Raw genomic sequence first — 13,049 nt, 5'->3', positions numbered from 1 at the left:
CACTTTGGCTTGTGGTTGTGCGTCATCCTTTGGAAGTCCGATCCTTCTTTTCCTCATGATTGGGGGAAGGGTTGATATCTTCCCTGTGTCTTGCTGGTTGTACAGTCTCTTTTGTGTGTAGTCCGATTCTACACTTTGGAGCTCTTGTCCAAATCTGTGCATTTGGCCACTTATTCCTTGTTCCTCTGAGTAGGATGAAGGTGTGTTATTTTTCGGCGCCGAGAGAGAATCTTTTTTCGGTTTCGGCACCGACAGAACTTTTGTTCCTTTCGGCATGGATTCTCGGTGCCGATGTTTTTCGGTGCCGGTATCTTGTTTTTGTCTCTCGGAGCCGCTTTCTCGGCTCCGAGGTTGCTCCATGGCGGTCCCTCGACTGGAGTCGGGTGTCTTCGCTATGGGCGTGCCCTTTTTCGCCGCCTTCGACGGGTCGCCTGTTTTATGGGTCGAGCCATGGCCTGTTGGCAGTGGCGTCCCCTGGGCTTTCGGTTTGTCGATGGATTTACTTTTCGACGTCTTACTCACAGTTTGTTGCTGTTGTTCGACGTCGGAGTCTCCGGATTCTGAGTCCGGAACCGAGAATGTTTCCTCTTCCTCGTCGAAACATTGTTTTGTCGACGTGGACGCCATTTGTTGACGCCTGGCTCTTCGGTCCCGGAGTGTTTTTCTGGACCGGAAGGCTCGACAGGCTTCACAGGTATCCTCCTTGTGCTCGGGGGACAAGCACAAGTTACAGACCAAGTGCTGATCTGTATAAGGATACTTACTGTGACATTTTGGGCAGAAACGAAACGGGGTCCGTTCCATCGGCTTCGATGTCGCACGCGGTCGGGCCGACCAGGCCCCGATGGGGGATCGAAACTACCCCAAAGTCTTCCGATGATCGGTGTCGATGTACCTAACTATTCCGATACCGAACGGAACAATACCGACGCTTTCTTCCGAGATTCTGACTAACTTTCCGAACCGAAACACGGAGCGAAAAGGAATACGTCCGAACCCGACAGCGGAAAAAAACAATCTAAGATGGAGTCGACGCCCATGCGCAATGGAGCCGAGGAGGGAGGAGTCCTTCGGTCCCGTGACCAAAAAGACTTCTTCGAAGAAAAACAACTTGTAATACTCCGAGCCCAACACCAGGCAGCGGACTGTGCCACACATGTGTATCTGCAGCAACATATGCCATCGAACACTGGTATCCTATACAAGGAAGTTGAATAGGTAGTTTGCAGGTATGCAGATATTGCTGCAAGGTGTATTTTAATAGAAGAGAAGGCTAGCTTTGCTTTTTGTAAATGGAGCAAGTAATTTACTATATGTTTTGGAGTTGCGTCTAGTGGTTGTATCTGATTATGATGGCAGTACCAAACAAATCTTTTCCACTTACTTGCGTAGCAGTGTCTAGTGGATGGCCTTCTGGCCTGCTTTATGACTTCCATACACTCTTGGCTAAGTTGTAAGTGTCCGAATTCTAGGATTTCAGGAGCCAGATTGCTAGATTCAGCGATGCTGGGTCCGGGTGTCTGATCTGTTGGTTGTGTTGCGTTAACAGATCTGGTTTGTTGGGCAGTTTGATGTGTGGTACTACAGACAGATCTAGCAGTGTTGTGTACCAGGGTTGTCTTGTCCACGTTGGTGCTATTAAAATGAGTTTGAGTTTGTTTTGACTCAATTTGTTTACTAGGTAAGGAAGGAGAGGGAGAGGAGGAAAAGCGTAAGCAAATATTCCTGACCAGTTGATCCATAGGGCATTGCCTTGGGATTGCTTGTGTGGGTATCTGGACGCGAAGTTTTGGCATTTTGCGTTCTCTTTTGTTGCAAATAAGTATATTTGTGGTGTTCCCCAGAGTGTGAAGTAGGTGTTCAGAATCTGTGGGTGGATTTCCCATTCGTGGACTTGCTGGTGATCTCGAGAGAGATTGTCTGCCAGCTGATTCTGGATCCCCGGAATAAACTGTGCTATTAGACCAATTTGATGGTGGATTGCCCACTTCCATATTTTTTGAGCTAACAAGCTTAACTGCGTTGAATGTGTTCCTCCTTGTTTGTTTAGATAATACATCGTTGTCATGTTGTCTGTTTTGACAAGGATGTATTTGTGGGTTATGATTGGTGGGAAACCTTTTAGTGCTTGAAAAACTGCTAATAATTCTAGATGATTTATATGCAGTTTTGTTTGATGTATGTTCCATTGTCCTCTTATGTTGTGTTGATTGAGATGTGCTCCCCACCCTGTCATGGAAGCATCTGTTATTACGTACTGTGGCACTGGGTCTTGGAAAGGCCGCCCTATGTTTAAATTTATACTGTTCCACCATAGAAGCGAGAGGTAAGTTTGGCGGTCTAGCAACACCAGATCTAGAAGGTGACCCTGTGCTTGAGACCACTGTGAGGCTAGGCACTGTTGTAAGGGCCTCATGTGCAGTCTTGCGTTTGGGACAATGGCTATGCATGAGGACATCATGCCTAGGAGCTGTAGTATTGTTCTTGCTTGTATTGTTTGGTTTGGAGACATGTGTTGAATGACTGTTGAAATTGTGGATCCTTTGTGGAGTTGGCGTTGCTACTCCTTTTGTCGTGTCTATTATGGCTCCTAGATATTGCTGTACTTTGCTTGGCAGAATGTTTGATTTTGCAAAGTTGACGGTGAACCCTAGTTTGTATGTAGAGGGTTTGTATGACTTGATTTGTGTGGTTTGAGCATTGTGTGAGCGAACTGGTTTTGATTAGCCAGTCGTCTAGATACGGGAACACATGTATTTGCTGCCTTCTGATGTGTGCAGCGACTACTGCTAGGCATTTTGTGAATACTCTTGGAGCGGTTGTTAAACCAAAAGGCAATACTTTGAATTGGTAATGTATTCCTTTGAATACAAACCTTAGATATTTCCTGTGTGATTGATGTATTGGTATATGGAAATATGCGTCCTTGAGGTCTAGGGTTGTCATGTAGTTGTGTTTTTTGAGCAATGGTAACACTTCTTGTAGTGTGACCATGTGAAAGTGGTCTGATTTGATGAATGTGTTTACTACTCTGAGGTCTAGAATTGGTCTCAGTGTTTCGTCCTTTTTTGGTATCAAGAAGTACAGTGAATAAACTCCTGTGTTTATTTGTGTGCTTGGTACTAATTCTATTGCATTTTTTTGCAGTAGTGCTTGAACTTCTATCTCTAGAAGCTGTGAATGGTATTTTGATAAATTTTGTGATTTTGGTGGTATGTCTGGAGGGAATTGCAGGAATTCTATGCAATAACCATGTTGGATAATTGCTAGGACCCATGTGTCTGTAGTTATTTTGTCCCATGCTTCGTAATATTGACGTATCCTCCCCCCCACTGGTGTTGTGTGGGAGGGGTGAGTGACGTGTGAGTCACTGCTTGTTGGTAGTGATTTTGGGGCTTTGAAATCTTCCTCTATTCCTAGGGAATTGCCCCCCTCTATACTGGCCCTGAAAACCTCCCCTGTACTGTCCCTGGTAGGTGGGCGGTGCGGACTGTGAGGTGCTAGCTTGTGTGGCCTGACCCCGAAACCCTCCTCTAAAAGGTGTTTTGCAGAAGGTGTTATAAGATCCTCTGCTCTGCGGGGAGTAGAGTGCGCCCATGGCCTTGGCAGTGTCAGTGTCCTTCTTGAGCTTTTCTATGGCTGTGTCGACCTCCGGACCGAACAGAAGTTTTTCGTTTACTGGCATGTTAAGCACTGCCTGCTGAATTTCTGGCTTGAATCCAGACGTTCTGAGCCATGCGTGCCTACGGATGGTAACCAACGTATTAATGGTCCTTGCGGCCGTGTCTGCTGCATCCATGGAGGAGCGTATTTGATTGTTTGAAATGTTTTGACCCTCCTCAACAACCTGTTTTGCTCTTTTTTGCAGATCTTTTGGGAGATGTTCAATGAGATGCTGCATCTCATCCCAGTGGGCTCTGTCGTATCGCGCTAGCAGCGCTTGTGAATTTGCGATGCGCCACTGGTTTGCTGCTTGGACAGCAACCCTCTTCCCGGCTGCATCGAACTTCCTGCTTTCTTTATCTGGGGGAGGTGCATCCCCAGAAGTGTGTGAATTTGCCCGTTTTCTGGCAGCCCCTACCACCACAGAATCTGGTGGCAGCTGAGAGGTGATGAATACAGGGTCCGTAGGAGGCGCCTTATACTTTTTGTCCACCCTAGGCGTCACTGCCCTACTTTTAACTGGCTCCTTGAAAATGTCCTTTGCATGGCGTAGCATGCCTGGGAGCATCGGCAGGCTTTGGTAGGAGCTGTGGGTTGAAGAGAGGGTGTTAAATAAAAAATCATCCTCTACTTGTTCCGAGTGTAGTTCCACATTATGGAACAGTGCTGCTCTAGCCACCACTTGTGAGTAGGCTGTGCTGTCTTCCGGTGGTGATGGCCTAGTTGGGTATGTGTCTGGGCTGTTATCAGACACTGGTGCGTCGTACAAGTCCCACGCATCCTGATCTTGGTCATCGTGGCTCATGGCGGTGTGAGCTGGCGAATGTGACGGGGTGTAAGTTGGCGAAGCCGGAGTTACAGGTGGAGGCGAGGGAGGAGGTGTTACCTTTCGTGCTGTTTGTTGCTGAGGAGTAAACTGAAGCGTTCTCTTTCGTTTGACAGGTGGAAGGGTACTGATCTTCCCAGTCCCCTGCTGAATAAAGATACGCTTTTGCATGTGATCCACGTCAGTGGATTGCAGTTCTTGTTCAAATCTATGTTTCTTCATTTGTGAAGACATAGAATGCTCTTCAGTATAGGAGCCTGAAACAGGGTCTGATGTCGCTTTTTTCGGCTCCGAAAACCCTGTTGATTGTTTTTTCGGCTCCGAGGTAACCTTCCTCTTTTTCTGTGCCGAAAATTCTTGGCCTCTATGGTCTTCGGCGCCACTGTCTCGGCGTCGATCCGTGTCGACACCGAACTCTCGGTGTCGATGCTTCTGTTTAGCACTCTCTCGGTCCCGAGGAGGCTGCGTGCCGGTGTCTCGACCGAAGTCGGACGATCTCGACACTGAATGGGCCTTTTTCGGTGCCGATTGTTGGTCACCGAGAATTTGGGTGGAGCCATGGCCGGTTGGCAGTGGCGTCCCCTGGGCCTTCTTTCCTTTTTTAAGTTCTGATCTCGACGTCTTACTTACAGTTTTTGTAGAGTCTAGCTCGTCGGAGTCTGAATCCTGGATGGAAAAGGATTCCTCCTGTTCCTCTTCTGTCTCGAACTGTCGACGCTCCTTTGGCGTGGACGCCATCTGCAGTCTTCTCGCTCGACGGTCGCGCAGAGTTTTTCGGGACCGGAACGCCCGACAGGCCTCACAGGATTCTTCGCTGTGCTCGGGTGACAGGCACAGGTTACAGACCGAGTGTAGGTCCGTATAAGGATATTTGTTGTGGCATTCGGGGCAGAATCGAAACGGGGTCCGTTCCATCGGCGTTGTTCTCCACGCGGTCGGGCCGACTAGGCCCCGACGGGGTGCCGAAATCTACCCCGAAGGGCACCGAAGCGCTTCGATGTTCAATGCGTCGTCGCATGTGTCTATCTCGAACCGGATCGCAACGATACCGTCGAAAATCTTCCGTTTTCAGCTATCTTTCCGTTCCGAAACCCGGAGCGACAGGAACACGTCCGAACCCGATGGCGGAAAGAAAACAATCGAAGATGGAGTCGACGCCCATGCGCAATGAGCACAGAAGGAGGAGTCACTCGGTCCCGTGACTCGAAAACACTTCTTCGAAGAAAAACAACTTGTAACACTCCGACCCAACACCAGATGGCGAGCTCATGCATACCATGTGTATCTACAGCGACAGATGCCATCGAACATAAAGTACCTTTATTTTTGTACAAATGAGTTTTCTTTCATGTGTGAGAGTGCTGCGTGACTACAGTGGTTTTGCATGAGCTTTGCATGTCTCCTAGATAAGCCTTGGGTGCTCATCCACAGCTTCCTCTAGAGAACCTGGCTTGTAGACACTGCCGGGGGTGGGGGGGGGGGAAGGAATTACCTGGACCTAGTATAAGGTGCAAGTACCAAAGGTACCCACCACACACAAGGCCAGCTTCCTACACTTTTTCTCTAGGAGACCTTCAGGCTACAAGAAGTGCGGGCCTCCAGTACTCTGCAACTCGAAGATCAGCCCCTGTCCTGCAATTCCTTCACTGTGGGACTTCTGTTTTGCGTGCTGCTGAGGCCTCCTTGTGACTCTGTGTCCATCACCTGTGAGTCACTTGTGGGAGCTCCAACAACTTCTGCTAGCCTTACTGTGTTGAGGACCTGCCCTGATTCCCCTTCAAGGGTAGAGTCTCCTGGACCTTGCTGTTTCCCGAAACTCTGCAGATACCTCTTCAGCTCCTGCTTGCGTTTGCCAGTCATTGGTGGTGGTTTTGCTGGTCACTGACCCTCCTGCAATCCGGTGACTGGCGAGGGACAGTTCGTAGGCATCTCCTGGGATCCTCTGCAGCTCCTGGACCCCGCAGCTAGATTTCTTCCTCCACTGACTTGCAGGAACTGTACCTCAAGTAGGGTGGGTTTTGCAACATGCACCACCTAGGGGCCTCCAAAGGTGCTGGAATCTGTCCCCTTCCTTTTCAGGTCCTCCACGTCTGGAATCCGTCTCTGGGTTCCACTGGCCTGGTCCACAGGGAGTGACAGCAGCTGGACAATCGGAGGCTTCCACTGACTTGCGGAGGGGGTGGTGGCTGCAGAGGGTGGTGGTGGAAGAGGGGGTGGGGGTGGGGGTGGCAGTGGCTAAGGGGTGCAGTACAGGAGGGGGTGGTGATGGCAGCGGAGGAGGGGGGTGGAGGTGGTGGTGAAGGTAGGCTGAGCAGAGAAGGAACAGGAATACTGGCCCTGTCCTTGCCCTCGTCAGTGCCAGTCAGGGGAGGGAGCCCAGGAAAAAAGTTCCCCCCTCAAAGACCAGTTTTCCTTTTTTTTTTTTTTTTTTTTTTGAGGAAGAGGTTCCTGAGGCGGCCGTGGAGGCGGTTACACCATGACTGTACCTGCCACTGGATGAATGAACAGGCACTTTTGTCTGGTATCCAGTTACTGTAAAAGCTTACCAATGATCGCAGCCTCAATGTCCTTGTCTCAGAGTTTCAAGGTTGACTTCATCTGCAACTTCAAGGAGGCCTTTGGCTCCAACTAAGCTTTGGGCACTGGTGCTGATGGAGCTTTAGGTGTGGGCTTTGTGTGTGGTGATTGCCCAGAGCAGCTCCGCCTTGACGGCTGATGGGGTCAACACCTGAAGGCTTGCTTGGCTCAGGTTTCGCCAGAGCTAACCAGAACCGTCTTGACTTCCAGTGGTGGTTTGCGGGGTGCAGAAGGGGAGAAGGGGTGGTGTGAAACATTAAATGAGGGGGGAGGGGTGTGAGAGAAAAAAAAAAAAAAAAAGCTTACCTCTTCCGTCACGTCATTCCTCTGCTGTCTTCAGGCACAGCCTGCCCTACGGCCAATCCCGAGGGACTGGCTGGGAGCGGCCAGCCAGGGCGCTCCCAGACAGACTGGGAGCCTGTGCAGGCTCAGTCCAGCCCAGCAACCGTGTTGTTGGGCTGCAGACAGCCCTGTGCGCATATGTCAGCCAAACACACATGCGCAGTGAAAGGGAGCACTCCCCCTCAGTGCACGTCACCCACGTGGCCCCACCCCTTTCACAGAAAAGGATAATAAACAAACTATCCTTGAAAGGTTTTGCAGCTTCAACCGCTGGAGGGGGGACGATGCTCCTCTGCCCTAATGGAGGACCCGCCCCTGATGGCTTGTCTTCTTTCAGGGTCTGTGCTTTCGCCTCGACATCGGACTCCCTTGGGGCCGGTGGTCTGCCTCAACATGGGACTGCAGATTGGTGATGTGGTCCTCAGGGGCTGAAGAGATACGGAAAGCCTTGGCCATGATCTTCATATGCAGGCCAGTCCTTGGCATTGGTTCAATGTCCTTTATCTGTTGGCCGTCTCACTAACTTGACAATGACGGAAGCTGCGCTCGCACAGAGCATGTCTGAAACAATCTATCACAGAGTCCGAGCCGATCTGAAATGCACCCAGAAGAGTACATTTTACGACTACAGAGATTTCTTGGAACAAAAAGCACTTGCAAATGTCTGAGCCCAACACTACATGGTAGAAGTACGCAATTCTTTAAGATGCAGGAGGTTCCCATACTAAAAGAAAGTACGTCACAAGGTCTTACCAGCTGGAATATCACACAGTGCAAAGAGGCCGACCCGGGTGCTCCCATTTACCGTCCACTTCTGGGTCTCGCAGTTGGGCTGGCAGCTGTGGTTCATAAAGCGGGAATAATTCCCTTTGCGGCCGGCGTCAATTATATGGTCCTGAAAAACAAACACAGTCGACTTGTGAATGATGAGATCTGGAACCAGAATGTACAAGAATAAAAATGAAGAGCAAAGACTAGGGGAAAAAGCAGCTCTACGGTCGAGCACCATTTCCTCTCCTTAATATCTGACAACTAAGATGTAGTAACCATGAAACTGCTGCTTTCTATAGGTGTCAATAGAGGTAAAGAAAGATCTGCACAACTCACCTCAGGAACCAAGCCAGCCAGTAGGCGTGGGACCAGAAACAGAACATCAGTGAACGCTCAAGAAGACGCCAGAGCGGAGTCCGAGACATTCCTCTATCGGAACCTCAGTATTCCTACTCTCAGGTTTTCTATTCCCAACTGATAGGACTGGAGCCACACACTGCGTGCCAGGGAGTCCGCATGCTTGGCACGCACCATGTTCACTCTTGAAGGTGCCAGTCTTCATTAACCTGGAGCTCAGTGGTGAACTGGGTCAGACGGATGGCAAAGGTAGACACCGTGGATGGCGGTTCTCCTAGAGTGAGAACCCATTCAAAGGACGCCATTTGGATTTTCATCCTTCCACAACCAGTATCTTCCCCTCAGCTACACTTAAACACAGAAAAACTGTCACTGGAGACAGCCCCATATCTGGTGCTGGCTCAGAGTGTCTAGGTGTGAGAAAGTAGCCTCTTTATAGCCTTGTTAGCCCCACTTTTGGCCTGTTTGTGAGTATATGTCAGGGTGTTTTTGCTGTCTCACTTGGATCCTGCTAGCCAGGGCCCAGTGCTCATAGTGAAAACTCTATGTTTTCAGTATGCTTGTTATGTGTCACTGGGACCCTGCTAGTCAAGGCCCCAGTGCTCATAAGTTTGTGACCTATATGTATGTGTTCCCGGTGTGATGCCTAACTGTCTCACTGAGGCTCTGCTAACCAGAACCTCAGTGGTTATGCTCTCTCTTTACAAATTGTCACTAACACGCTAGTGACCAATTTCACCAATTCACACTGGCATACTGGAACACCCTTATAATTCCCTAGTATAGGGTACTGAGGTACCCAGGTGTAAGGAAATGCCTCCTTGGCATGGTTGCCCCCTGACTTTTTGCCTTTGCTGATGCTATGTTTACAATTGAAAGTGTGCTGAGGCCTGCTAACCAGGCCCCAGCACCAGTGTTCTTTCCCTAACCTGTACTTTTGTATCCACAATTGGCAGACCCTGGCATCCAGATAAGTCCCTTGTAACTGGTACTTCTAGTACCAAGGGCCCTGATGCCAAGGAAGGTCTCTAAGGGCTGCAGCATGTCTTATGCCACCCTGGAGACCTCTCACTCAGCACAGACACACTGCTTGCCAGCTTGTGTGTGCTAGTGAGAACAAAACGAGTAAGTCGACATGGCACTCCCCTCAGGGTGCCATGCCAGCCTCTCACTGCCTATGCAAGTATAGGTCAGTCACCCCTCTAGCAGGCCTTACAGCCCTAAGGCAGGGTGCACTATACCATAGGTGAGGGTACCAGTGCATGAGCATGGTACCCCTACAGTGTCTAAACAAAACCTTAGACATTGTAAGTGCAGGGTAGCCATAAGAGTATATGGTCTGGGAGTTTGTCAAACACGAACTCCACAGCACCATAATGGCTACACTGAAAACTGGGAAGTTTGGTATCAAACTTCTCAGCACAATAAATGCACACTAATGCCAGTGTACATTTTATTGTAAAATACACCACAGAGGGCACCTTAGAGGTGCCCCCTGAAACTTAACCGACTATCTGTGTAGGCTGACTGGTTCCAGCAGCCTGCCACACTAGAGACATGTTGCTGGCCTCATGGGGAGAGTGCCTTTGTCACTCTGAGGCCAGTAACAAAGCCTGCACTGGGTGGAGATGCTAACACCTCCCCCAGGCAGGAGCTGTAACACCTGGCGGTGAGCCTCAAAGGCTCACCCCTTTGTCACAGCACCGCACAACACTCCAGCTAGTGGAGTTGCCCGCCCCCTCCGGCCCCGGCCCCCACTTTTGGCGGCAAGGCCGGAGAAAATAATGAGAATAACAAGGAGGAGTCACTGGCCAGTCAGGACAGCCCCTAAGGTGTCCTGAGCTGAGGTGACTCTGACTTTTAGAAATCCTCCATCTTGCAGATGGAGGATTCCCCCAATAGGGTTAGGATTGTGACCCCCTCCCCTTGGGAGGAGGCACAAAGAGGGTGTACCCACCCTCAGGGCTAGTAGCCATTGGCTACTAACCCCCCAGACCTAAACACGCCCTTAAATTTAGTATTTAAGGGCTACCCTGAACCCTAGAAAATTAGATTCCTGCAACAACAAGAAGAAGGACTGCCTAGCTGAAAACCCCTGCAGAGGAAGACCAGAAGACAACAACTGCCTTGGCTCAAGAAACTCACCGGCCTGTCTCCTGCCTTCCAAAGAACTCTGCTCCAGCGACGCCTTCCAAAGGGACCAGCGACCTCTGAATCCTCTGAGGACTGCCCTGCTTCGACGACGACAAGAAACTCCCGAGGACAGCGGACCTGCTCCAAAAAGACTGCAACTTTGTTTCAAGAAGCAGCTTTAAAGAACCCTGCAACTCCCCGCAAGAAGCGTGAGACTTGCAACACTGCACCCGGCGACCCCGACTCGGCTGGTGGAGAACCAACACCTCAGGGAGGACCCCCGGACTACTCTACGACTGAGTACCAAAACCTGTCCCCCCCTGAGCCCCCACAGCGCCGCCTGCAGAGGGAATCCCGAGGCTTCCCCTGACCGCGACTCTCTGAAACCTAAGTCCCGACGCCTGGAAAAGACCCTGCACCCGCAGCCCCCAGGACCTGAAGGACCGGACTTTCACTGCCGAAGTGACCCCCAGGAGTCCCTCTCCCTTGCCCAAGTGGAGGTTTCCCCGAGGAAGCCCCCCCTTGCCTGCCTGCAGCGCTGAAGAGATCCCTTGATCTCTCATTGACTTACATTGCGAACCCGACGCTTGTTCTAACACTGCACCCGGCCGCCCCCGCGCCGCTGAGGGTGAAATTTCTGTGTGGGCTTGTGTCCCCCCCGGTGCCCTACAAAACCCCCCTGGTCTGCCCTCCGAAGACGCGGGTACTTACCTGCAAGCAGACCGGAACCGGGGCACCCCCTTCTCTCCATTGAAGCCTATGCGTTTTGGGCACCACTTTGAACTCTGCACCTGACCGGCCCTGAGCTGCTGGTGTGGTAACTTTGGGGTTGCTCTGAACCCCCAACGGTGGGCTACCTTGGACCAAGAACTGAACCCTGTAAGTGTCTTACTTACCTGGTAAAACTAACAAAAACCTACCTCCCCCAGGAACTGTGAAAATTGCACCGTGTCCACTTTTAAAATAGCTATTTGTGAATAACTTGAAAAGTATACATGCAATTGAAATGATTCAAAGTTCCTAGAGTACTTACCTGCAATACCTTTCAAACAAGATATTACATGTTAAATTTGAACCTGTGGTTCTTAAAATAAACTAAGAAAAGATTTTTCTATAACAAAACCTATTGGCTGGATTTGTCTCTGAGTGTGTGTGCCTCATTTATTGTCTATGTGTATGTACAACAAATGCTTAACACTACTCCTTGGATAAGCCTACTGCTCGACCACACTACCACAAAATAGAGCATTAGTATTATCTCTTTTTACCACTATTTTACCTCTAAGGGGAACCCTTGGACTCTGTGCATGCTATTCCTTACTTTGAAATAGCACATACAGAGCCAACTTCCTACATTGGTGGATCAGCGGTGGGGTATAAGACTTTGCATTTGCTAGACTACTCAGCCAATACCTGATCACACGACAAATTCCAAAATTGTCATTAGAAATAGATTTTTGCAATTTGAAAAGTTTTCTAAATTCTTAAAAGACCTGCTAGGGCCTTGTGTTAGATCCTGTTTAGCATTTCTTTTAGAGTTTAAAAGTTTGGTAAAAGTTTGAATTAGATTCTAGAACCAGTTTTAGATTCTTAAAAAGTATTCCAACTTTTAGAAGCAAAATGTCTAGCACAGATGTGACTGTGGTGGAACTCGACACCACACCTTACCTCCATCTACAGATGAGAGCGCTAAGGTCACTCTGTAAACTAAAGAAAATAACAATGGGCTCCAAACCTACCAAAGTACAGCTCCAGGAGCTTTTGGCAGAGTTTGAAAAAGCCAACCCCTCTGAGGATGGCAACTCAGAGGATGAAGATAGTGACTTGGAGGGAAATTCCCCCCCTCCAGTCCTACTTAGGGAGAGCAGGGCTTCTCAAGCCCTGACTCCACAAATAATAGTCAGAGATGCTGGTTCCCTCACAGGAGGGACCAACAACTCTGAAATCACTGAGGATAACTCCAGTGAAGAGGACATCCAGTTAGCCAGGATGGCCAAAAGATTGGCTTTGGAAAGACAGATCCTAGCCATAGAGAGGGAAAGACAAGAGATGGGCCTAGGACCCATCAATGGTGGCAGCAACATAAATAGGGTCAGAGATTCTCCTGACATGTTGAAAATCCCTAAAGGGATTGTAACTAAATATGAAGATGGTGATGACATCACCAAATGGTTCACAGCTTTTGAGAGGGCTTGTGTAACCAGAAAAGTGAACAAATCTCACTGGGGTGCTCTCCTTTGGGAAATGTTCACAGGAAAGTGTAGGGATAGACTCCTCACACTCTCTGGAAAAGATGCAGAATCTTATGACCTCATGAAGGATACCCTGATTGAGGGCTTTGGATTCTCCACTGAGTATAGGATTAGATTCAGGGGGGCTC

General features: G+C 49.5%; 1 protein-coding gene across 6 annotated transcripts in view; it reads right to left on the bottom strand.

Annotated features, from left to right (window-relative positions):
- LOC138252618 (histone-lysine N-methyltransferase NSD2-like) overlaps window positions 1-13,049 on the bottom strand; it is a 388,560-nt gene that overhangs the window by 129,731 nt on the left and 245,780 nt on the right. For all 6 annotated transcript variants that reach the window (XM_069205757.1, XM_069205755.1, XM_069205753.1 and 3 more), the window contains exon 8: window positions 8,162-8,303. In XM_069205757.1, the coding sequence (XP_069061858.1) occupies window positions 8,162-8,303 (142 nt within the window). The remainder of the gene's footprint in view (window positions 1-8,161; window positions 8,304-13,049) is intronic.

This window comes from Pleurodeles waltl, chromosome 1_2 (genome assembly GCF_031143425.1).
Source record: "Pleurodeles waltl isolate 20211129_DDA chromosome 1_2, aPleWal1.hap1.20221129, whole genome shotgun sequence".
NCBI lineage: Eukaryota > Metazoa > Chordata > Amphibia > Caudata > Salamandridae > Pleurodeles > Pleurodeles waltl.
The sequence above is the reverse complement of the archived record's forward strand: the minus strand, read 5'-3'. Positions and strand labels throughout refer to the sequence as shown.